Raw genomic sequence first — 22,757 nt, 5'->3', positions numbered from 1 at the left:
CCTTGTTGCTGTCAAGAAGAGATGGGGCAAGAGGCTGATCCACGTCGTGAATAGTGTGCGTGTGCAGGAGGAGGCGACAACTCAGAGGGGAGGGACTTAACACCCTTCCTGCATCTTCTGTTTCCCCCCCATACTCCTGGCCCCATAGGCTGTTCCCCCAGCCAGGATTCCCAGTTAGAATTCTAATGCAAGTGGGTAAAGTGGGGAGGGGAAGCTGAGTTAAGCCCCCCCATTTCTCTCCTCAGCCCCCCTCCTCATTTTTTTAGATGCTCAACTAGTTTTTTGATGATGAGCATATCAAATGGATTGAAGAAGAAGAAGAAGAAGAAGAGAAAAAGGAAAGAAGATGATGATGATGAAGAGTTGGCTTTTATATGCCGACTTTCTCTACCACTTAAGGCAGAATCAAACTGGATTACAATCACCTTCCCTTCCCCTCCCCACAACAGACACCTTATGAGGTAGGTGAGGCTGAGAGAGCTCTAACAGAGCTGTAACTTGCCCAAGGTCACCCAGCTGCCTTTGTGGGTAGGAGCAGGGAAACAAATCCAGTTCACCAGATTAGCCTCTGCTGCTCATGTGGAGGAGTGGGGAATCGAACCCGGTTCTCCAGATCAGAGTCCACCGCTCCAAACCACCACTCTTAACCACTACACCACGCTGGCTCTCTGGCTTTGAGCTGTTTCTGAGCCAGGAAAGGGCAGGGAGTGGCAAACCTAGGCCAGGCTCCCTGTTGCCTCTCAAATGCTATCAGGTCAGGTTTACTCCTACGTTACTATTGGAAAAACATACTAAGAGCAGACTTGCTGGACCAGACAAAAAGTCTGCCTGGCCCGGCGTTCTGTTTCCAGAGGAGCATGCCAGAGACCTCAGGGGACGTCAACAAGCAAGTGCTTCACATGCCGTTCTCTGACTCCAGCAACTGGAATTTGGAGATATACTGCATCTGCACATGGAGGTTCCACCTGGCTGATAGCCGTGGTTTAGGACGTCCCCACTGGGGTGTTTGAAACACAGCAGGAGCAGAATGTTTTATTCATTTGTCGGGGAGTTTCTTCTTTGCCCATCCCTCCCCGTGGGAATGTTATTCAGCCGCCTTTGGGGCTCCTGACATGTCAACATGATTTCTAAGCCTATCTTTGAACCACATGGACTAGAAACCTACCTTTTTTAAAAACAAAATTGCTGAAGGTCCCAAGCCCAGTTTGCCCTTTTTCTGCACCTCTGCAGATTCACAGCATGCCTGGGCGACCCCCCTCCCAGAAACTAACCCAGCACCATCTACTTGGTTTGGTTTGTTGGTTTTGGCACCCCCGTACCAAGCTCTCTTCCCTTCGACGCCTCTCCAAAGTCTCAGGTACGGAGTGGGCTTTCCTGGGGAGGGGGCTGCACGAGGTGGGGGCAAACCTGGGGGACCCCCTCAAAGCACGACCCCCTACCCACTCACACACACAGTCCCTCCCTTTGCTTCTTCCCGAGAATCCAGCTGTTCAAAATCACCCCTGCCCGTCTGCCTCCGCTGGACCGCCCCATCTCGTCCAGATACCCCAACGGGGTGGGGCTCGTTCATTCCCCCCACCTTCCTCAATGAGCCCTGGAGCGGCTGGCGGGCTTCGCCTCCCCCCACCCTCCACCTCCCAGCTAATGTCTGAATTCTGCAGTGGCTAATTATTCTTGCCGCCGCATCCGCCGGGCTGACCTAATCCCCACGGAGCTCCCGACAGGAAGCTGAAATGGAATTTTAGCACCACGCCAAGCGGCTTCCATTGCCCCCTTCTCCCCCCTGCCCGCGACATGCATTATTGCCTGGCTCCCGGGAAAGGCAGAGGCCATAAATCTACCTGCAGTTTGTTCTGCTCGAGACGGAGTCCTCTGGGCTCTGCCTCTCCACCCCCCCCTCGCCCAAGCTGGCTCCCGCCCAGCCGCCAACACCCCCCCCTACCCTTCCCGCCGCCTACCTGCCTTTTTTTAAGCCTCCCCGCCCTTCTTCGCCCTTCTTCGGAAGACTTCTTCGCGGCACGGCAGCCCGCACAAAAGCAGCTTTGATTTACCTTGTTGACCAAAAAAAAGGGACCCTGGCAGCCAGATGCCGAGCACAAGGCGGGGGGGGGGGAGGGATGGAGATTAACCCTGCGAGTGCCAGAGCTCTAGGCTCGGTTATGCCCTTTTGCTGGACCAAACAGCTGCGGGTGCATAAGAAACAGCTGGTTTGCAGCAAAGTCCTTGAAGGGAAGGGGTAATAAATAGTATTATGAGAGAGGGAGAAAAGCTTCTCCCTGTCCACTCTGCTTATTTATGGATAAGTGTTGAGTTGGTTGATGCTGATGGTCTTTGATTTCTTAATCCCCCCTCCCTTGTATGACTGGCAGCCTTTTAATTGCTCTCTTGCTCCAAATTGTTTTTAGTATGGCTGACTTTTTAATGTTTAAAAAAATAGGTGTTAACTAAAAGGGTTGTGAACTGTCTCAAGAATTGGTTCTTGTAGGTTATCCGGGCTGTGTAACCGTGGTCTTGGTATTTTTACACAGCCCGGTTACACAGCCCGGATAACCTACAAGAACCAATGAACTCTGACCGTGAAAGCCTTCGACAATATTTTGTCTCAAGAATATTTTATGGTAAACAAGTAACCCAAAGTCGAAGGCAGCAGGAAAAGAGGAAGACCCAACAAGAGATGGATGGACTCTATAAAGGAAGCCACGGCCCTCAGTTTGCAAGACCTGAGCAAGGCTGTCAAAGATAGGACATCTTGGAGGACGCTGATCCATAGGGTCGCCATGAGTCAGAAGCGACTTGACGGCACTTAACGCACACACACAACCAAAAGTCTGCAAAGGTTCCCAACCTTGTGTTTTCCTTGTAAGGCTAAGGGAGTCCCATCTCCACAGGGAAGAATCGGTGAACGGGAGGGGAGACGCTGGACTATTTTTTACCATTTCCCCCCCTTCAGGATGGAATTGCCCAACTGAGGGCGAACGGCCTGGGGAGAATCAGCAGGCGAAGGGTTATCCTAGGGTTGCCACCTCTAGGTTGAAAAATTCCTGGAGATGTAGGGCTGGAGCCCAGGGAGGGCATGGTTTGAGGAGGGGAAGGGTCTCAGTGGGGTATAACGCCACCACGTCCACCCGCCAAAGGAACTGTTTTCTCCAGGGAACTGAAATTGGTAGTCTGGAGACCATCTGTAATTCCAGATCTCCAGGCCCCACCTGGAGGTTGGCAACCCTACCTACAGACCCCCCCCCCCACCTGCATTTACATTACTTTGGCAGACACAGGTCTGCGCAAAGGAGGCCCTGCGATTCTGCCCTCGGCATGGGAGCGAGTGCAAAACCCGTCAGTCACATCACATGTTGGTAGCAAAGCAGTGACCGGAATTTGCCCCAACGGAGTTAAGGCGTCATTCAAGGGACAGACCACAGACCACGACGACCGAGGGGGGGGGGCTGCGTCGTTTGCTCCCTGCCCTCTCCCCCCTGCCCTCTCCTCCCCCCGCCCCCCACGTCTTCAGCATAGCGATCGTTCAGCCAGTTTACCTGGCGGCTGTCCAGGCCACACAGAGCCTGGGAGGTTTTCCCTGCCGACTGGCGGAGCCGAATCCCGCCCATGTCCGCATTCCTGACGGATCTGTCTCCAGCACGCTTCGCCTGCTTTGGGGGCTTTGGTGGGGCAGGTCAGCCAAAGTGCATCTCTTCTCTCCCTCCCTCCCCTTCCCCAAATCCTTCTCTTTCCCAGGAGGGCGTCCTCAGGCCCAGTCTGGGCGGGCTCCTCAATAAAGCAAAAATCCCCGGAAAGGGAAAACCCACGTCTGTTTGGAGCCGCTTCTCTCCCCTCCCCTCCCACGTTTCAGCAGGTCTTAAATTTTCATGCTCGGAATTTGTTCGGGGCTTACTCTTGGAATCCCTGGCCTCGGGATTAAAAGGAAATGCCTCTGAGCCTACGCAGACTGCCGTCCCCTCTTCCTGAAGCCAGGCCCCACACAGCTGGAACAAATCGACGGCTCATGCCGGCCAGAGGATACAGCTGCCAGGCCAGCGCTTCCTCTAGAACTTAGTCAAGACAAGAACTCAGCCCGAGATGTAGATAGCCAAGAACCAGAAAGTCCTCTGTGACCATCAGGGGGAGTGGGCAACTGCTAGGGCCGGCAAAAGTTGGCTTTTGCTAAATCACCCACAGGAGAAGTGCTTTCCTTTCAGAGGCAAATGCAAACCTGTCCTTGGGGAAACCTCTACCTGCTGAAGAGTCAGAGCGTCTTTGCACCTGCTGGCACTTGATCCAGCTACTCTCTGGTCTGTGCAAAGGTAGAATCATAGAGTTGGAAGGGACCACCAGGGTCATCTAGTCCAACCCCCTGGCACAATGCAGGAAATTCACAACTACCCACCCCCACACCTCTAGTGACCCCTACTCCATGGCCAGAAGATGGCAACCCCCCCTCCCAAAAAAAACCACCACCACCACCAACAACAACCCTCCAGGATCCCTGGCCAATCTGGCCTGGAGGAAAATTGCTTCCTGACCCCAAAGAAACGATCGGCATTATCCTGGGCATACAAGAAAGGGTCATGAGAGTCATCATGGACACACATGAAACTGCCATATACATCACAGATCATCAGTCCATCAAGGTCACATAAACACATGTAGCTGCCTTCCACTGAATCAGACCCTCAGTCCATCAAAGTCAGTATTGTCTACTCAGACCGGAAGCGGCTCTCCAGGGTCTCAGGCTGAGGTCTTTCACAATCACCTACTTGCCTGGTCCCTTTGACTGGAGATGCCGGGGATTGAACCTGGGACCGTCTGCATGCCAAGCGGATGCTCTACCACTGAGCCACAGCCCCTCCCCCACGCCAAGCCATTCTCCAAAAGAAATTTAGGAAGACGCGCTAATGTTGGCCAGCTCTAGCTCCAGATCCCACCCTCTCCCGTGGACACGGGGGTAGGTGGGAACACCACAAGGCCACATGGAGAAGAAGAAGCAGAGTTGGTTTTTATATGCCGACTTTCTCTACCACTTAAGGAAAAATCAAACCGGCTTGCAATCTCCTTCCCCTCCCCTCCCCACAACAGACACCCTGTGAGGTAGGTGGGGCTGAAAGAGATCTAAGAGAGCTGTGACTAGCCCAAAGTCACCCAGCTGGCTTCATGTGTAGGGCAACAAATCCAGTTCACCAGATTAGCCTCTGCCGCTCCTGTGGAGGAGTGGGGAATCGAACCCGGTTCTCCAGATCAGAGTCCACTGCTCCAAACCACCGCTCTTAAGCACGACACTACCCTGGCCCATGGAGGCACGACACACCCACACACACCCTTCTTCCTGACCCCAGGAGGGCCACAAAGGTTGCACAGTAGGTACCTCTCAGAGAAGTGTGAGTCCCGGTGCTGCGGGAGACCCTGCTTCCTGCGCTGACTGGACGAGTTGCCGGCCGAAGGAAGGTGGGCCTCCATGGTGCCGGGATTGCGCGCTGCAGCTGCTGCCACCTCTTGCCGTGCCCGGAGGATATCTGTGGGTGGGGGGGAGAGGAAATCTTGCATGAGACGGCGGTCAAAATGGTAACATAGAATCATAGAGTTGGAAGAGACCACCGGGGTCATCTAGTCCAACCCCCTGCACAATGCAGGAAATTCTGAACTACCTCCCCCCCCCACACACCTCCAGTGACCCCTACTCCATGCCCAGAAGATGGCCAAGATGCCCTCCCTCTCATCATCCTGCTTAAGGTCATGGAATCAGCACTGCTGACAGATGGCCATCTAACCTCTTCTTAAAAACCTCTCGAGGAAACTTGTTCCACTGAGGAACCGCTCTAACCGTTAGGAAACCCCACTAGAGACCTCCACTAACCCCACTAGAGACTGAATTCGGGTCACGTCCCACTGGGGTTTAGGCCCGGACCATTTCCCAATGCCAGTGCTCAGCCTGGGAACCCATCACGGGAATGCTTCTGAACATATGCAGAGTGTCTTCCCTTTGCTGCTAAGAAATCACAGTTTGCTTCCCCACCCCGCCCCTGACATCTTGCACAATGGTGGTTTCCAAGCAGGCCCGGAGCCCCAGCGCCACCCGCGTTTCGGAAATTAAGCAGGGATCAGGAATCTTTCCAGTCTTTCCTTGCCACGGAAGGAAGAGCGAGCAGGGAAGGGGATGCGAATGGCACGGGTACAGGTGCGTGCGTGCACGCAAATGCCACACCGGCCAGTATGTCTGGACTGCCTCCCGGCCACAGCCCTTCCGCCTGCCTTCCCGGAAAGAGGGACAGCCATCCGCAGTCACAGAGATCAAAGGGAAGGGAAGGGAAGCTGGTGGAAACAAATAGCAGACTGCCCCTCTCTCCTCTAGATCATCGTGGAGAAAGCCAACCTTGGAGAGCTCTGAGCCAGCAAGGCGAGCTCCCGGGAAAACCCTTTCGCCACCCGCTTGCACGTCTTCGGAGGGGTCCCTCTTCCTTTCTCTCCCTCTCCCCGCCTTACAAAACCTCGTAGCCCTTGTTGGCCTCTTCCTTCATCAACGGCCCATCTTCCTGCCTCCAAGACTCGAGTCGCTCTCCTTCCTGCATCCCCCCCACCGTCCACCTCCCTCCACGTTTCCAAGAAACCCTGTCTACGAGGCTGCGAGAAGCCAGCTCTCTCTGTCTCTGTCTCGTCTCTCTCTGGAGAGGCGTTCTAATGAGACTCGGGGCTTCTTCCAGGAGTCCTAGGGGGGATTACGCTCCGAGAACAACGGGCCAAATGGAGCAGAGATTCCTCTGCTCAACTGTCAGGTGCGGCCGTGGAGAGACCGAGAGGGAAAGAAGCAACCGCAGCCGGAGCGTTCTGACCCCGCTGCCTTGGCGCGCTCTGCAGCAGAGTCGGTCCAAGGCTTCCTCTCTGGAGCAGGCCTTCAAAACGCATTCCTAGACGTGGCAGAAGCCGGCGACAGACAGACGGGCCTGGGCCAAACCCAGCCGACTCACTCTCCCTCCGTTCCCTCGCTGGATGGTTTGGACTCCGGCAAATTCAAGGGAATTGTGCAACCAGCCCAAAAATGGGGGTGGGTGGAGGGGAACTCTTTCCTGCTCGGGAGAGGCCTCCCTCCCCCAGCCAAGCCGCCCGAGGCGGGGGTGGGGCAGTTTGGTCACTACGAGGCATCTGGCCGGGACGCTGCGACGTAAAACGGGGACTTTGCAGCTGTGGGGGACCAAGGTGCTGAAGCCAAGGGAAAGCGCCACCAGCAGCAAATGGAGAGGAAGGAGAGGCTCGGCCCGACCATCAGGACTTTTGCAGCTGGACAAAAGGGAAGGCATTCCTCTTGTGCAATGTCTTTGCACCCCTGGGATCCATCCAAAGAAGAGTTGTTATATGCCGGCCTTCCAGATTAGAATCCACCACTCCAAACCACCGCTCTTAACCACTACACCACGCTGGCTCTCTCAGGAGGCAGTGTCTGTACTGGTGGAGGAGCTAAAGCACTGGATGAGAGGGAAATCATCAGTCCGCAAGAGCCGGCAGGGCATGGGAGACTTTGGGAAGTGGAAGGAAGTTGCAGCAATTTAATTCCCCACTCCTACACACAAAGGCAGCTGGGCAACCTTGGGCTAGTCACACTCTCTCAGCCCCACCGACCTCACAGGGTGTCTGTTGTGGGGAGCGGAAGGGAAGGTGATTGTAAGCTGGTTTGATTTTCCCTTAAGCTGGGTATGTTTAGCCTGAAGAGGAGAAGACTGAGAGGGGATATGGTAACCATCTTCAAGTACTTGAAGGGCTGTCATATAGAGGAGGGTGCCGAGTTGTGTTCTGTTGCCCCGGAAGGTCAGACCAGAACCAACGGGTTCAAATTAAATCAGAAGAGTTTCCGTCTAGACATTAGGAAGAATTTTCTAACAGTTAGAGCGGTCCCTCAGTGGAACAGGCTTCCTCGGGAGGTGGTGAGCTCTCCTTCCCTGGAGGTTTTTAAGCAGAGGCTAGATGGCCATCTGTCAGCAATGCTGATTCTATGACCATGGAAAGATCATGAGAGGGAGGGCACCTTGGCCATCTTGTGGGCATGAAGAATGGGTCACTGGGGGTGTGGGGGGGAAGTAGTTCAGAATTTCCTGCATGGTGCAGGGGGTTCGACTAGATGACCCTTGTGGTCGCTTCCAACTCTATGATTCTGTGATTCTAAGTGGTAGAGAAAGTCGGCATATATAAACCAACTCTTCTTCTTCTCCTCCTCTGTGCCAGTTTTTCCTCCCTCCGAGCAGAGATGTGCTCCCACCTGTGCCCACTCCCCCCTTCCTCTGCATGAAGGATGCCTATGAAGCAGGGCTATAATTCACCTGCCTGCTCCCCCCCCCCACACACACACACATCCCTGCTTGCTCCAGTAACACAGATGGCCAAGGATTTATTTATATCCCAGCCCAGGCCTTAATATCGCTCTCGCCACGCTATGTCTGCCTTGACCAATGTCCGTCCCCCATCGCTTTGCTTGGCTTTCGAGCGGAGAGACGGAGAGAGAAAGAATGTTTTCCGGTTGGGAGAAGAGCCGTGAAAGCGGGGTGGGGTGGGGGAACGGTGGCTGCAACTATGGCATTGGCTAAAGGGGCTGAGAAAAACATCTCCGCCCTGGGGGACGCTGCCGTGGGGGCTGCCTGCTGCCCAGGGAGGGCTCTCGCGGCTCCACTCCGGGACACCCGCAGGGAACTCCGTATACGGGGAAAGAGAGAAGGGATGAACCACGCCCTGCCACGACTGGGGTAAAAGGGGGTGGGGAGAGGGTCTGATTCAGTATAAGGCAGCTTCATGTGTGTTCATGTGTGTCCCAGGTTCAATCCCTGGCATCTCCGGTTAAAAAGGACCAGACCAATGTGAAAGACCTCTGCCCGAGACCCTGGAGAGCCGCCGCCAGTCTGAGCAGGCAATACTGACCCCTTGATGGATCAATGGTCTGATTCAGTATAAGGAAGCTTCGTGTGTGTTCGTGGGTAAGTGGTATGTGTACCAGCAGGTGTGGATGTACTCCATTATATAAAAGGTAAAGGTGCAAGCACCAGGTCATTCCTGACCCACGGGGTGATGTCACATCCCGACGTTTACTAGGCAGACTGTGTTTATGTGCCATTGCCCTCCCCGGTCATCTACACTTCACCCCCTGAAAGCCGGGTACTCATTTATTTAAAACATTTATTAGGTTGCTAATAAATGTTTTAAATAACTAAGTGAAGTAAAATAAAAGAAGATTACTCTGAAAGTTCCTCCTCCCCCAAAGGGAAACCTTGACTCTTCCCACTTGCCCAGAGCTGGCTACACTGAGGAATTTGGGTAATGGTCCTTGGAAGAAGGGGGTGGGCAACAACCGAGCATGAATCCCACCCTCCCATTAAGTGAACTGCCCCACCCCAAACGGGATCTCCCTTTCCACCAAGGCCAAGCAGCTGCTGAGGCTTAGCCTCCCCCCCCCCACTCCATCTTTCTGTACCAGGGACGTTAATCCTTCCACGGCCAGGTAATTAGCGAGCGCTAATTAGCGGCTGTTTGTAGGAAGAACCAGACAATGCCTTATTTATTGCTCCATTTGACGCTCTTATCCTCCTGCCAGAACGGGAGGAAGGAAAGAGGCCCAGGGGGAAAGCTGGGGAGACGAGACCCTTTTGGAGGAGGCAATTCTTTGGAGGACGAGGAGGAGGAGGAGTAGAGGGAGAGGAAGAAGAGGAGGAAGAAGAGTTGGTTTTTATATACCGACTTTCTCCACCACTTAAGGCAGAATCAGACTGGCTTCCCAGTCCCCTTCCCTTCCCCTCCCCACAACAGACACCCTGGGAGGTAGGTGGGGCTGAGAAAGCTGTGACTAGCCCAAGGTCACCCAGCTGGCTTCATGTGTAGGAGTGGAGAAACAAATCCGGTACACCAGATTAGCCTCCGCCACTCATGTGGAGGAGTGGGGAATTGAACCCGGTTCTCCAGAGTCCACCGCTTCAAACCACCACACCACGCTGTGCCCCATTACAATTCCATCTCCACGCCAGGAGACGGGACTTTCTTCCCAGGGCTCTCTTCTGCACGGGCAATGGCTGCGTGAGCCTGATCCCGGGCCCAGCTGCCACATGACAAACCAGCAGTGTGAAAGCCACAAGCAGACTCTGGCGTGCATAGCCCCTCAGGAAGCCAGGACACTGTGTGAGAAAGCTGCTGCCCGCAGTGTTCTGCCTGGGCTGACCACGACTGCCTTGGCAGCAGCCGCCACACTCGACAGGGGTTGAGAGAAGCAGCCCTGGAAGAAGGTGGATGTGAAGGGGAATCAGCCTGTCCCTTATTCAAAACTGATAAAAAGGAAGCATTTCTTCACACAACGCATAGTTGAATTGTGGAACTCCCTGCCCCAGGATGTGGTGATGGCTGCCAACTTGGAAGGCTTTAAAGAAGGGAGTGGACATGTTCATGGAGGAGAGGGGTATCCATGACTACTAGTCAAAATGGATACTGGTCATGATGCATACCTATTCTCTTTAGGATCAGAGGAGCATGCCTATTATCTTAGGTGCTGTGGAGCACAGGCAGGATAACGCTGCTGCAGTTGTCTTGTTTGGGGGCTTCCTAGAGGCCCCTGGTTGGCCCCTGTGTGAACAGACTGCTGGACTTGATGGGCCTGGGTCTGGTCCAGCATGGCATTTCTTATGTCCTTATGTTATGTTCTTATCCCGGCCAGGATGAATGGAAGGCATACAATGCATCCCCTCCCCCCTTGCTGAAACTATCAGTCTGGGTCAAGGCCTGGATTGGAGAGGTCTCCTGGGACCCCCCCCCCTTCAATACGCACTGCCTTGAGTTCTGCAGAAGGAAGGCGGGAGAGAAAGGCAATAAAGAAGCAGCATGCCTCAGAGCTGACGTGCTTGTTATGAAGGAAATGCAGTGCCTCAATCCAACGTTTTTTCCCTCGTAATGCAGACGCTGCAGGGCATCGGGAGGCAAGAAGGAGCAGGCGCGAGGGACTTTCCCCCCACCTGTGGATTCCGTCCCCCCCCCCGGAAATGCCCCCCCGTTTTATTTTCCTACTGGCTTCCAAGATTCGAAGAAGACGGGCTTTTAAAATGTATTAATTCGGGTGCTTTTAACCCGCTACTGTCTTCTCGAAGCCACTGACGTTATCAAAAAAAGCTACAACGACAGACTCAACTGGGAAAAAATTCATGCAAGTTGGAAAGCGCCTTCAAGTTACCAAACAAGAAATCTTCCTGCCCTCAACAAACTAATCCACAGGATGGGAAGGGGTGCAAATCAGGTGGTAACAGGGGCTTTTTTGGGGGGTGGAGTTGGTGGAAGATTGGCAGGAAAGGATCTACGGGAGGCAGGGGGCCATTAAGCACCTTCCCTCCTGCTTTGCAGTACGCACAATTCACATTACCTAGCGGGCCTTGCTCTGACCTGGATGGCCCAGGCTGGCCCGATCTTGTCAGATCTCAGAAGCTAAGCAAGGTCAGCCCTGGTTCCTACTTGGATGGGAGACCGCCAAGGAAGTCCAGGTTTGCTCCACAGAGGCAGGTGATGGCAAACCACCTCTAAAGGTCTCTTGCCTTGAAAACCCTACTACGGGGTTACCATAAGTTGGCTGCGACTGGACGGAACTTTCCACCAACCAACAACACAGATGTTCAGAAAACATACATTGGCCATGTAGCCCTTAGAAACTCTCTCAGTCGAGGTGCCCCATTACAATAACATCTCCACTTCAAGTTTCAGAGGGCAAAGGTGCCAAGCCGGGTGTTCACAATGAAAATGCCCCTCCCAACCCAAACCATGGGGCGCTCTCGCTCTCTCTTGACAGAGAGGAGCTGTGGCTCCGTTTGTAGAGCCTCCGCTTGGCATGCAGAAGGTCCCAGCTTCAATCCCAGGCACCCCCAGTTGAAAGGGACTAGGCAAGTGGGTGATGTGAAAGACCTCAGCCTGAGACCTTGGAGAGCCGCTGCCGGTCTGAGAAGACAATACTGACTTTGATGGACCGAGGGTCTGATTCAGTAGAAGGCAGCTCCACGTGTTCATGTGACAGATCTGCTCACAAATTCAAGCCTGAACATACAGGGGGATCACTTGTAAGGCCTGCTGGCTTTGGGATTCAGGGACCAGCTGTGCCTTTCAGGGACCAGCTGTGCCTGTGTGGACAGGCAGCCGTTCAAAAGAGACGAACAGAGAAAGTTTGACCTGATGAATGTCCACACAAGGATCAGCGGGGGAGCTCCCGTCAGAAACATGGTGGCGGCCACCAGGCCTTTCCGCGCCTCGTCTCAGAACCAGAATCGCCTGCCAAATGCATGCCTCTCTCGCTGTGAAACCCGCAGCGCCGGCCGCCCGCTTCCCAGGCAGAAAGGCTTTAAAATATATACAGCCGACTTCACCAGATTGCGCTGAAAGCCCAGAGAATTCTCCCCGGCCAGCGGCCGTACGCCTCCAATGTTTATAAATTAATTATCTGAAAAAGGCAGGTCGTGCCTTATTGCATGGGGGGAGGGAAGGGGGGGCTGTAATTTAGAAGCCAGTTCCAGGAGCGGCATTGATCCCGAATGACCGCAACAATCCGCCCAGGCCTCCCCCACTCCTCTGCTTCCTCGCTCCGGCTTCCCATCCTTCTTCGCTACCCCCCCACACACACACACACACGCACACCGAGCGCATGTGTTATTTACAATGCTACCCTCTCCCACGGTTTGGAAATCAAGAGTGATTGACACACGGATGCTATGGGGATGGCGGTTCCAGGCACAGGGAATCGAGGATGCGGGCATTCATGTTAATGCTGAGCGGCGTGCGGAGGAAGGGGGGGAAGGCTAGGCAACCAATTAAAGCAAAAACGGTTTCTAAATTATTAAAACGCTCGTTGGTGCCACCGGGCATGCCCACAGACAATCGATGTTTGCATGGACAAGAATAAAATGTATACCCGGCCTCAACGAGCCTCTCCTTCTGCCCCACCCCCACCCCCGGTTTCTGCTCCTAAGATGAAAGGAAGCTCTGCTGGCCATCTGGACCTGGGAAAGGCTTGCAAACAGCCATTCGCCTAGTCCCGGATGGCAAGTAAGCAACTTCCCAGGGGTGACCAGAAATAAGAAGAGTGGTGCAATCGTTCCTTCTTTCCCTTTAGGCCACAGCTATGTCTGGAGAGAAGAGCTAGGGACATCTTTTGTGGGGCAAGTGATTTTTGTGTGTGCAGTCCTACATGATGCTGTCACTAAAGGTGAAGAAGGAGAAGGGGAAGAGGAAGAGGATGACAAGAGGAAGATGAGGAGGAAGAAAGACAAGAGGAAGAAGAAGAGGAGTAGTAGTAGTTGGTTTTTATATGCTGACTTTCTCTACCACTTAAGGAAGAATCAAACCAGCTTACAATCCCCTTCCCTTCCCCTCCCCACAGCAGACACCCTGTGAGGTAGGTGGGGCTGAGAGAGCTCTAAGAGAGCTGTGACTAGCCCAAGGTCACCCAGCTGGCTTCGTGTGTAGGAGTGGGGAAGCAAATCCAGTTCGCCAGATTAGCCTCCGCAGCTCACGTGGAGGAGTGGGGAATCTCCAGATCAAAGTCCACCGCTCCAAACCACCGCTCTTAACCACTACACCACGCTGGCTCTCAGAGTACCTGGCTGACCCGCCATGCACAGAACAGAGGGGAGCAGCTATTGCTCAGTGGCAGAACGCAAGGTCCGCATGCAGGAAGCCCCCGGTTCTATCCCCAGCTTCTCCAACCAAAGGATCTCAGGTAGCAGGTGTGTGTGGGGGGGAAGCCCCTTCTGTGACAGAGACCCTGGGGGCCCCACCACCAATCGGAGAAGTCAGCGCTGAGCAAGACGGAACAAGGATCCGTCGCGGCAGAAGGCAGCTTCATCCGTGGACATACGGCTGGGGAAACAAGAGAAGTCCACCAGCCCGACCTTCCGTTGGGAAGGAAGTCTCAACGGCCTTTGGAGCTGGCTCAAAGCAAACCTCGCCGAGGGTGCGCTGAAAGGAAGCCGGTGGAGCCGGCAGAGCGGGTATTAATTCTGTCTCTGGGACTCGCGGTCGCGGCAACAAGCTGCCTGTCTCCAATTGCAGTGAGGACCGGAAGGACGGGCTGACAACCCCCGGCTGATTCCTCCCCAGCTGCCAGAAAAAGGTAGAAGCCAGAAAGATGCCCTCCAGCATCCTTCAGGGCAACATTCCAGCGAGGATCTGTCAGAGCGAGGATTTGCCATATGGAGGAAGCGTCTTCCTTTTCAACTCCTCTCTCTTCCTCCCCCCTCCCCGTCCTCCCCCAGCCAGACCTGGGATGAGTTAAAGCAGCGCTATGAAAAGCCCTCGGTGTTACTTGCAGATGCTTTTCATCGAATCAAAAAGGGAGAGGAGAACAGGAACGTCCTTCACCTTTTCACTCTCTAAGACCACGCTGGACTCCCCGGTATGTTTTTATCCTGCCTTTCTGGCCTAGGAGCTCAGGATCTCTCGCCCCCATTTTATCCTCACAACACCCTTGGGAGGGGGGTTAGGCGGACTAGCCCAGGGCCGCCCTGCAAGCTCCATGGCAGAGTGGGGATTCAAACCCAGGTCTCCCAGATCCTAGGCCAACACTCTTACCACTACACAACACTGGAAAGACAGAAGACGCACTCGGGACTATTTTTTTCACACTCGTTAGGTTTCAATGGGTTATTTTTACTACGAAGAGGGAGCCCGCAGGGACCCACATTGAGGGGGATAAATGGTCTGGATATCCCCCTTCCAATCATCCCCCGACCTTCCCATGCTATTTTAGGTGTTTTGACTCCGAAATCCCTGCTCAGAAAAGAAATTACCATCGAGAGCCAGCTTGGTGTCGTGGTTAAGAGCGGTGGTTTGGAGTGGTGGACTCTGATCCTGAGAACCGGGTTTGATTCCGAATGGAGTCTTTCACTCCTCCACTTAAGGAAGAATCAAACCGGCTTACAATCACCTTCCCTTCCCCTCCCCACAACGGACACCTTGTGAGGTAGGTGGGGCTGAGTGTGACTAGCCCAAGGTCACCCAGCTGGCTTCATGTGTGCGAGGAGTGGGGAAACAGATCCAGTTCCCCAGATTAGCCTCCGCAGCTTACATGGAGGAGTGGGGAATCCAACTTGGTTCTCCAGATCGGAGTCCACTGCCCCAAAACACCGCTCTTAACCACTACACCACGCTGGCTCTCGGAGAAGCTCCACGTTAGTTATGGACCGCTTGGTAAGCTTCCCAGGGACCCCGGGGTTCCCCAGAAGAACACTTTGGGGGCAAGGGGGGGGATGGCGCAGCCAGAGCTCCAGACGGGCACCCGAGCGGAAGGGAACTGCTCTCACCGCTGTGGCTGGGAACCGCCATGCTGTTGGCCAGCTGGTAGAGGCGCTGCTGCTGCTGCTCCTCGAAGGTGCCGTGTTCATTGAGGGCCGACATCATCCGCCGGTAGTGCTCCTCCGGGGTCATCTGAGTCACGGCCCCCTCCAGCAAGGGGGTGTGGGAGTTCTCTGAAGGTTAAAAAGGAAAGGTGCGTGTGGATGCCAACAGGAAAGACAAGAGGAAGAAGAGGAGGAGGAGTTGGTTTTTATACGCCAACTGTTTCTACCACTTAAGGAAGAATCAAACCGGCTTACAATCACCTTCCCTTCCCTTCAACAGACACCCTGTGAGGTAGGTGGGGCTGAGACAGCTGTGACTAGCCCAAGGTCACCCAGCCGGCTTCGTGTGTAGGGGTGGGGAAACCAACCTGGTTCACCAGATTAGAAGAAGAGGAGGAGTTGGTTTTTATATGCCAACTTTCTCTACCACTTAAGGAAGAATCAAACCAGCTTATAATCACCTTCCCTTCCCCTCCCCACAACAGACACCCTGTGAGGTAGGTGGGGCTGAGAGAGCTATAAGAGTGCTGTGACTAGCCCAAGGTCACCCAGCTGGCTTCATGTGGAGGAGTGGGGAAACCAACCCGGTTCACCAGATTAGCTTCCGCCACTCATGTGGAGGAGTGGGGAATCGAACCCGGTTCTCCAGATCAGAGTCCACCGCTCCAAGCCACTGCTCTTAACCACTAAACCACGCTGGCTCCTCCAGGGAGAGAAGGGAGGGAGGCAGGAGGGGGGAGGTTGGGTCCGCCAATTTCCTTTGCGTACCCTCAGTGCAGAAAAAAACGCCTGAGCAACACAACACACAGCTTGCAAAGCCACCAGGTGCATTCCTCCGCCCCACCCACGGCCACCACGCTCATGAACCTCGTAAAATAGACAGCCGCCATAAACAATCCCCTATCAAAAGGCCTCTTTGCACACTGTGGTTTTTCAGATGTACACGTAAAAGATAAAATGCGTATTTTCACATTGTATAGATACTCCTGGTGGCAAACTCAAGTGGCAGCTGAGGAAGCGCTGAGTAAGAGACCCATCCAACATTTTCTCGGATCGGTTGAGCAGGGAGAAGAACACCCAAGTGAATCACTCGTAGGAACAGAAAACAAACGCAAGCGCCTTCTTGGTTCTTGCTGCGGAGAAGAGGAGTAAACAAAGTGAGCCCCAGAGGATATTCCCCCCTGAACGCCAGTATAGTTTGGTGGGTACAGGGTCAGTTTCGGATCAGGGAGTCCCAGGCCCAAATCTCCCTGCATCCACGAAACTCACTGGGTGGCCCAGGGATTGCCGTCTCTCAGCCCAGTCTACCTTGCAGGGCTGTTGTGAGGATGCTTTTTTTTTTTTTTTTGGTATCACACCTTTTCCTTGGAGGACAAAATAGATTGATTGAACAAAGCAAAGAAAATCCATCTCCGGGTCCGGGATCTTGCCACCACCGTGAAATGGGGCCGAATCGCCTGTTCTCCCCCAGCCACGGCGAAGGCGTGGTGGGGTGCGCGCCGCAACGGAAGATAAAAACCCGGCTGGGCAACGTTTGTTTACTGTAAGCAGAACTTGCTGGTAATTACCGTTCCCTCGCTTTGGCAGCGTCTGCTCCGACGCTGCTTTATCTCTGATCGTCCCCACGGGCCAAAGCTTTTCATTACTCAGAGGAACTTCAACAGCAGCATTAATGTTGTAAGGGGGGGACCGGGGGACACACACACACACAAAGGGCATGCGAAGAGAGCATGCAGGCTGGGGAGGAGGGCCCCCCCCAAAAAAACACCTTCTCCCCACACCATAGCTCCGTAAGAACCGCCAGCTTGTTAACTAAATTAGATAATCATCTATTAAGGGAACGACGACCTTGCGTACGCCCCAGGTTTCCTCCTCGCTTTGCACGTGCACCGGGCCCTTTTGGTCCTGAGGCAGCAGGCTCTGGCAATTGGCTTGCAGTGGCAACGGCAATTGAGTTGCTGCGTTGGTGCAAATTCAAGATGGTTGCTCGCTCGAGGGGAGACGGCCGAGAAGAGGCAGCAGGAACCCTCTCGTCTCTTCCCAATTATCGCGGCGAGGAGCAGGTTTGAGCTGCTCTCCTGCTGCGGGTGAGGAGCAAGCACTACGCAGAAAGACACCCGGGGGTCTTCCAGGGGCCCCTCCCACTGCATCTGGGTTGGGTGGGAATTGTTTAACAGATCTGGGGTTAAGGTTCGTCCCTTCTGAAGCACGGCTGGTGGCTGAGCAAGGATTTGAACCCAGGTCCTCTCCAGTCCAAACCCAACACTGACCACACCACCGTGCTGGCTCTTCTGCGGCCAGACACGAGAGGGGCAGAGCAAACTGTTGGCCAGAAGAGGAAGATGCTCTTCGACACTACCTTCTTCCTGAGAGCTAGCGTGGTGTAGTGGTTAAGAGCAGTGGTTTGGAGTGGCGGACACTAATCCGGTGAACCGGGTTGGTTTCCCCACTCCTACACATGAAGCCAGCTGGGTGACCTTGGGCTAGTCACAGCTCTCTTAGAGCTCTCTCAGCCACACCTACTTCACCTTTCCTTCACCTCCCCTCAGCAGACACCCTGTGAGGTAGAGGCCGAGAGAGCTCTAAGAGAGCTGTGACTAGCCCAAGGACACCCAGCTGGCTTCATGTGGAGGAGTGGAGAATCAAACCCGATTCACCAGATTAGCGTCTACCGCTCATGTGGCCGAGCGGGGAATCAATCCCGGTTCTCCAGATTAGAGTCCAAAGCTCCAAACCACCACTCTTAACCACTACACCAGGCTGGCTCTCATGCTGGAAGGTGCCTACCTGGAGTTGGCAACCCTAGGCCAGGGGCTTCAAGACCTGTTGACTCCAAAAGGGAATGGGGAGGGGGTTAATCAGAAGGGAAGCGTACGCAGAGCAGGTGGCCTACACCCCAGGGAAGGAAGGAGCAAAGCCTTTGGAATCCCCCCCCCCTTCTATTCCGGCCGCCTCCGCTGCCGACGCCACTCCTCTAGGCTGACTGACAAGGCTTCCCACGCTCGCCCGCCCACCCGCCTCCCCAGAGAGAGCTCGCAAACACGCCAACTGTCTCAGCCTCCCGCTCTGATGCTCTAAGCTGAAGCTGCGGGGGGGAAAGGGCCTCAATTTAAGAGGTGGGGGCTGAAATCACTGGCTTTTGCAGGTTGGGAGGGCTTTGCCCCCTAAGGACGGAGAAGGAGGAGGGTGGCAGAAGCACAGAGGCAGAAAAGATTGCCCCGTTTCTAATAATGGTAAACTCTTCCCGGAGATGTCGGGGGCAAGGTGGAGACCGAGCGCAGGGAAAAGCGGCAAGATTTCTTGCGCTTCCAAAGAGAGATTTCCCCAGACTTGGCCCAGGATAATTCCTGCTCTGCGGTGGCGTCGCCGTCTGCTTTTGTCTTTAGTGTCGCTGGGCTAATGCAAGAGATTGATCGAGTCAGCTCTTCGCTTCCCGCCAGGTGCGGCGCGGTCTCTGACGAAGCCGCTCCGAGGGCAAGACCCAGGCGACGGCAGCTGTCCGGCCTTCTGCTCTGCTCCAGACGCAGATGCCGCGGAGAGACGCGGCGCTGCCGTCCCCTCCGGCTCCGGCATAAATAGCATCCCCGCGAACTCGGCTGGTGACCTTACCGGTGGCGCTTTCAGACAGAAGCCGTGTCTCTCGAGTACGGGAGGGATCCGTGCCTGGCACGGGACCTGGCTGCCAGGGGAGCCGGCCGCGTGGCTGGTGCCGGCGGAGACAGCGCTGAAGCCCGGATCCATTAAGAGGTCCAGACTCGGAGCCAAAGCCGCCATTTTCGTCTGACTTTACGAGCAGCCACTCGGCCAGGCTGGGGGAAGCATGTCTGGCTGTCAGCCTGGCTGCGATCCAAGAGAATCTAGACAGCAACCCACAGCCCACTTCAAGGGAGCGGGGGGGGGGGAATTCTGCAAGGAAAGCTTGGGGAGGGGCCATGGCTCAGCGGCAGAGCATCTGTTTGGCATGCAGAAGGTCCCAGTTCAATCCCCGGCAGTAGGTGAGGCGAAAGAGGGTCTGCCTGAGACCCTGGAGAGCCCCTGCCAGTCTGAGTAGACGTTAGCGAACCAATGATTGGATTCAGTTTGGTTTGCGGGGTCCCTCTTTGCCACCGGCGTGAGGTTTTTGGGGCGGAGTCTGAGGAGGGGGGGGTTTGGGGAGGGACTTCAGTGCCATAGAGTCCAATCGCCAAAGCGGCCATTTGCGCCAGGTGAATTCAACCTAAATAAGCTCCCAGAAAGAATACATACTGGTGGGCTTAAACCTTATGGCTGAGGTAAGAATGACTAGCTATAGAGACTTACCCTAAATTCTGTATGACAAGCCGGCATGGTAATATATAGTAATATATATGAATTTTTTCATATACTAACATTTCAGGCTAATGAAGCCAAATAATTGGTGAAAGCGCTTCAAATATCCGGGATAGCGTTCCCTCTGTCACCTTTTTTGGAGCAGCAAGAGGTTTTCCAGCAGACGTTGATTCTTGAATCCTGATATTGGACTTTATTTCTTTGGAGATAGCCATCGTGCTTTATTCAATATTGCTTTCACATTGTGAATAGCCTTGTATATAATTGTATTCTTGTTGTATCATTTATGTATTAGCACTTTTTTGTTTATGTGTTGCACTTTTTCATGAATATACATTTTTGAAACAATTGCCTGCACTGTTTTCTTCTTGCCAGTACCTGGAGGTTGGCAACAGCTCTACAGGGAGGGGGTTCTGCCAAGGAAGCCACGCCTTGTGCTAAACCCAGGAATGCAGAGGCAGGCTTCTCAGCAATGAACTGATCTCTCCATATGTGCAGAGGCATTATTTTGACATTATTGCTGAACCCTTACCCCTGAATACATGATTTCGGGCTCAGCCCAGCTTTGTTTCAGCCCTATGCCTGTTGCCTACCTTCTAGAACAGGGTTCCCCAACAGGATGCCCACCGAGCTTTTCAGAAAGTGGGTGGGGCTTCTAATTGGCTCCCCTCATTCAAATTAATGGGTTTTCCAATGGCGGCGGAGGTAGGGTTGCCAGGTCTCTCCTCGCACTCAGCAGGAGGTGTTGGGGGCGGAGCCTAAGGAGGGTGGGGTTTGGGGAGGGACTTCAATGCCATAGAGTCCTTTAAGGATGTAGACAAGCTGGGACGTGCCCAGAGGGCAACAAAGATGGTGAGGAGTCTGGAGACCAAGTCCTATGAGGAAAGGTTGAAGAAGCTGGGGATGTTTAGCCTGGAGAGGAGAAGACTGATAGGGGACATGATAACCATCTTCAAGCACTTGAAGGGCTGTCCTATAGAGGAGGGTGCCAAGTTGTTTTCTGTTGCCCCAGAAGGTCGGACCAGAACCAACGGGCTGAAATTATATCAAAAGAGTTTCCGTCTAGACATTAGGAAGAACTTTCTAACAGTTAGAGTGGTTCCTCGGTGGAACAGGCTTCCTCGGGAGGTAGTTAGCTCTCCTTCCCTGGACGTTTTTAAGCAGAGGCTAGATGGCCATCTGTCAGCAATGCTGATTCTATGACCTTAAGCAGATGATGAAGAGGGAGGGCACCTTGGCCATCTTCTGGACACGGAGTGGAGGTCACTTGGGGTGTAGGGAGTAGGTGGTTGTGGGTTTCCTGCATTGTGCAGGGGGTTGGACTAGATGACCCTGGTGGTCCCTTCCAACTCTATGATTCTATGAGTCCAATTGCCAGTGGTGGCCATTTTCTCCAGGGGAACTGATCTCTATCGGCTGCAGATCAGTTGCAATAGCAGGAGATCTCCAGCTGGCACCTGGAGCTTGGCAACCCTAGAAGGAGCGCCGGTAAGCACCTGAGCTTTCCTTAGCCAGTGTGTGGTTCCATTTCCCTATCAGCCTTCCCAGGAGGTATGAGGAGGGACGTATTGGCAGCCAATTTGCATTTGGCTCCATCTCCCATGGAAGCCAACACCCCCTCTCAAAATTCCAGATGTGCCCTCTGGCTCGAAAAAAAGTTGTGGACCTCTGTTCCAAAACCTAATTTCTGCAACACCCTACAGAGCAGATTTCTGTGAACAGAAGAGCCGCATGCAGGACTTGTTGTTTTCTGGAAATCCATACAGGAAGTCATCAATGTAAAATCTGGATTTTGGAGTGGGGGATTCTTGAGAATCTCGGCTTTCGTTTCATAGAAGAGTGCTAATTCTCATTAAGCACCAGTCTGGGTCGGCGTATCTATGCCCCCACCCAACAGCCCTTGTGGCAGAATTTCAATGTATGGGTGTATATCACATGAACACATGAAGCTGCCTTCTTCTGAATCCAGACCCTTGGTCCATCAAGGTCAGTATTGTCTGCTCAGACCAGCAGAGGCTCTCCAGGGTCTCAGGTAGAGAAAGGTCTTTCAAATCACCTACTCGCCTGGAGATGCCGGGGATTGAACCTGGGCCCTTCTGCACGCCAAGCAGAGGCTCTACCGCCGAGCCACATCCCCTCCCCAAACACGAACAATCCTGCCTACCAGGAACTGAACAATCTCTCCACGATAACGCACCCCTCACTCCCCTGCTTCCGCAACGTAGCCCAAAAATCTCCCCAAAGCGAGAACGCTTCTGCTGGATTTATTTTTGCAGCTGCAAAAAAACGGAAGGAGGGGAGGAGAGAGAGCCGACTTCGACAAACCCCCTCCCCAACAACGCAGCTTCATTTCTCTGCTCTGGGGTATCTGGAGAGCTGATCTCCGCACCTCGGTGTCACAGTCTGGAGAGGGGAGAGTGGGGGAGCGTCTCCCGAGGAGAACGCTTCCTCCGTGACCTGCCAGCACGGCCCCTGTTCGCAGCCTCTGATATGCTCGTATTTCCATATTAGACGCAGGAGCGTTCTGCTCGGTTTGACAGCGAGCGCTCAGGCAGCCCCTGTTTCCACTGAGATAGGGCCCGCGTTTGATCTCCGGAACGCTTGCCGGGGAGGGCGGAAAGGAAGGTTACTTTGCCGCTCGGCTGGAAGCCCTGGTGGCCCCTTACAGGTGTTATTCTTCCCTCTCTCCCTCTCCCTCTCTTGTGAGAGGGGTGGAAGAGAGCAATTCGCTCCGCGGCCTCCCCCTCCCCATCACGAGCGCTCAGAAAAGCTCCACGGCAAAGCCAAGGACCTCAAAAAAACACATCGCGACGAGACCGCCGCCACCTTCGGAGGGCTGCTTTGAGATTGCCGTCTCCCTTCCTGCTCTCTGAGCGCGTGCGAAGAGGACGGGATGGGGAATCAGAAGTCGATGGCGGAAAAAGGTCTTTGAAGCAGGGCCAGCTGGCTGGCACTCTCTCTCCTCCACCCTCGCCAAACTGACTTTCCACTTCCCTCTCCTTTGCTGCACAGTCCGACCCGAATGTTCCCTCCGCAGTTCAGCCTGTTTGCGAGCCATTCTGTGACATCACAGCAGTTGTGGCCAATACCGTAAGAGGAAGGAACAAGGGTGGCGTTGTGAAAGGGAGGGCT

The 22,757-nt window shown here is 54.2% G+C and overlaps 1 protein-coding gene across 2 annotated transcripts in view; it reads right to left on the bottom strand.

The window, feature by feature from the left end:
- SAMD11 (sterile alpha motif domain containing 11) overlaps positions 1-22,757 on the bottom strand; it is a 155,317-nt gene that overhangs the window by 27,367 nt on the left and 105,193 nt on the right. For both annotated transcript variants that reach the window (XM_056864962.1, XM_056864963.1), the window contains 2 exons: positions 15,282-15,446; positions 5,357-5,504 (listed from right to left, as the gene is read on the bottom strand). In XM_056864962.1, coding sequence (XP_056720940.1) covers positions 5,357-5,504; positions 15,282-15,446 — 313 coding nt within the window. The remainder of the gene's footprint in view (positions 1-5,356; positions 5,505-15,281; positions 15,447-22,757) is intronic.

The sequence above is a fragment of the Euleptes europaea genome, chromosome 19 (assembly GCF_029931775.1).
Source record: "Euleptes europaea isolate rEulEur1 chromosome 19, rEulEur1.hap1, whole genome shotgun sequence".
NCBI lineage: Eukaryota > Metazoa > Chordata > Lepidosauria > Squamata > Sphaerodactylidae > Euleptes > Euleptes europaea.
Note: the sequence above shows the minus strand (reverse complement) of the source record. Positions and strands in the feature narration are given on the sequence as shown.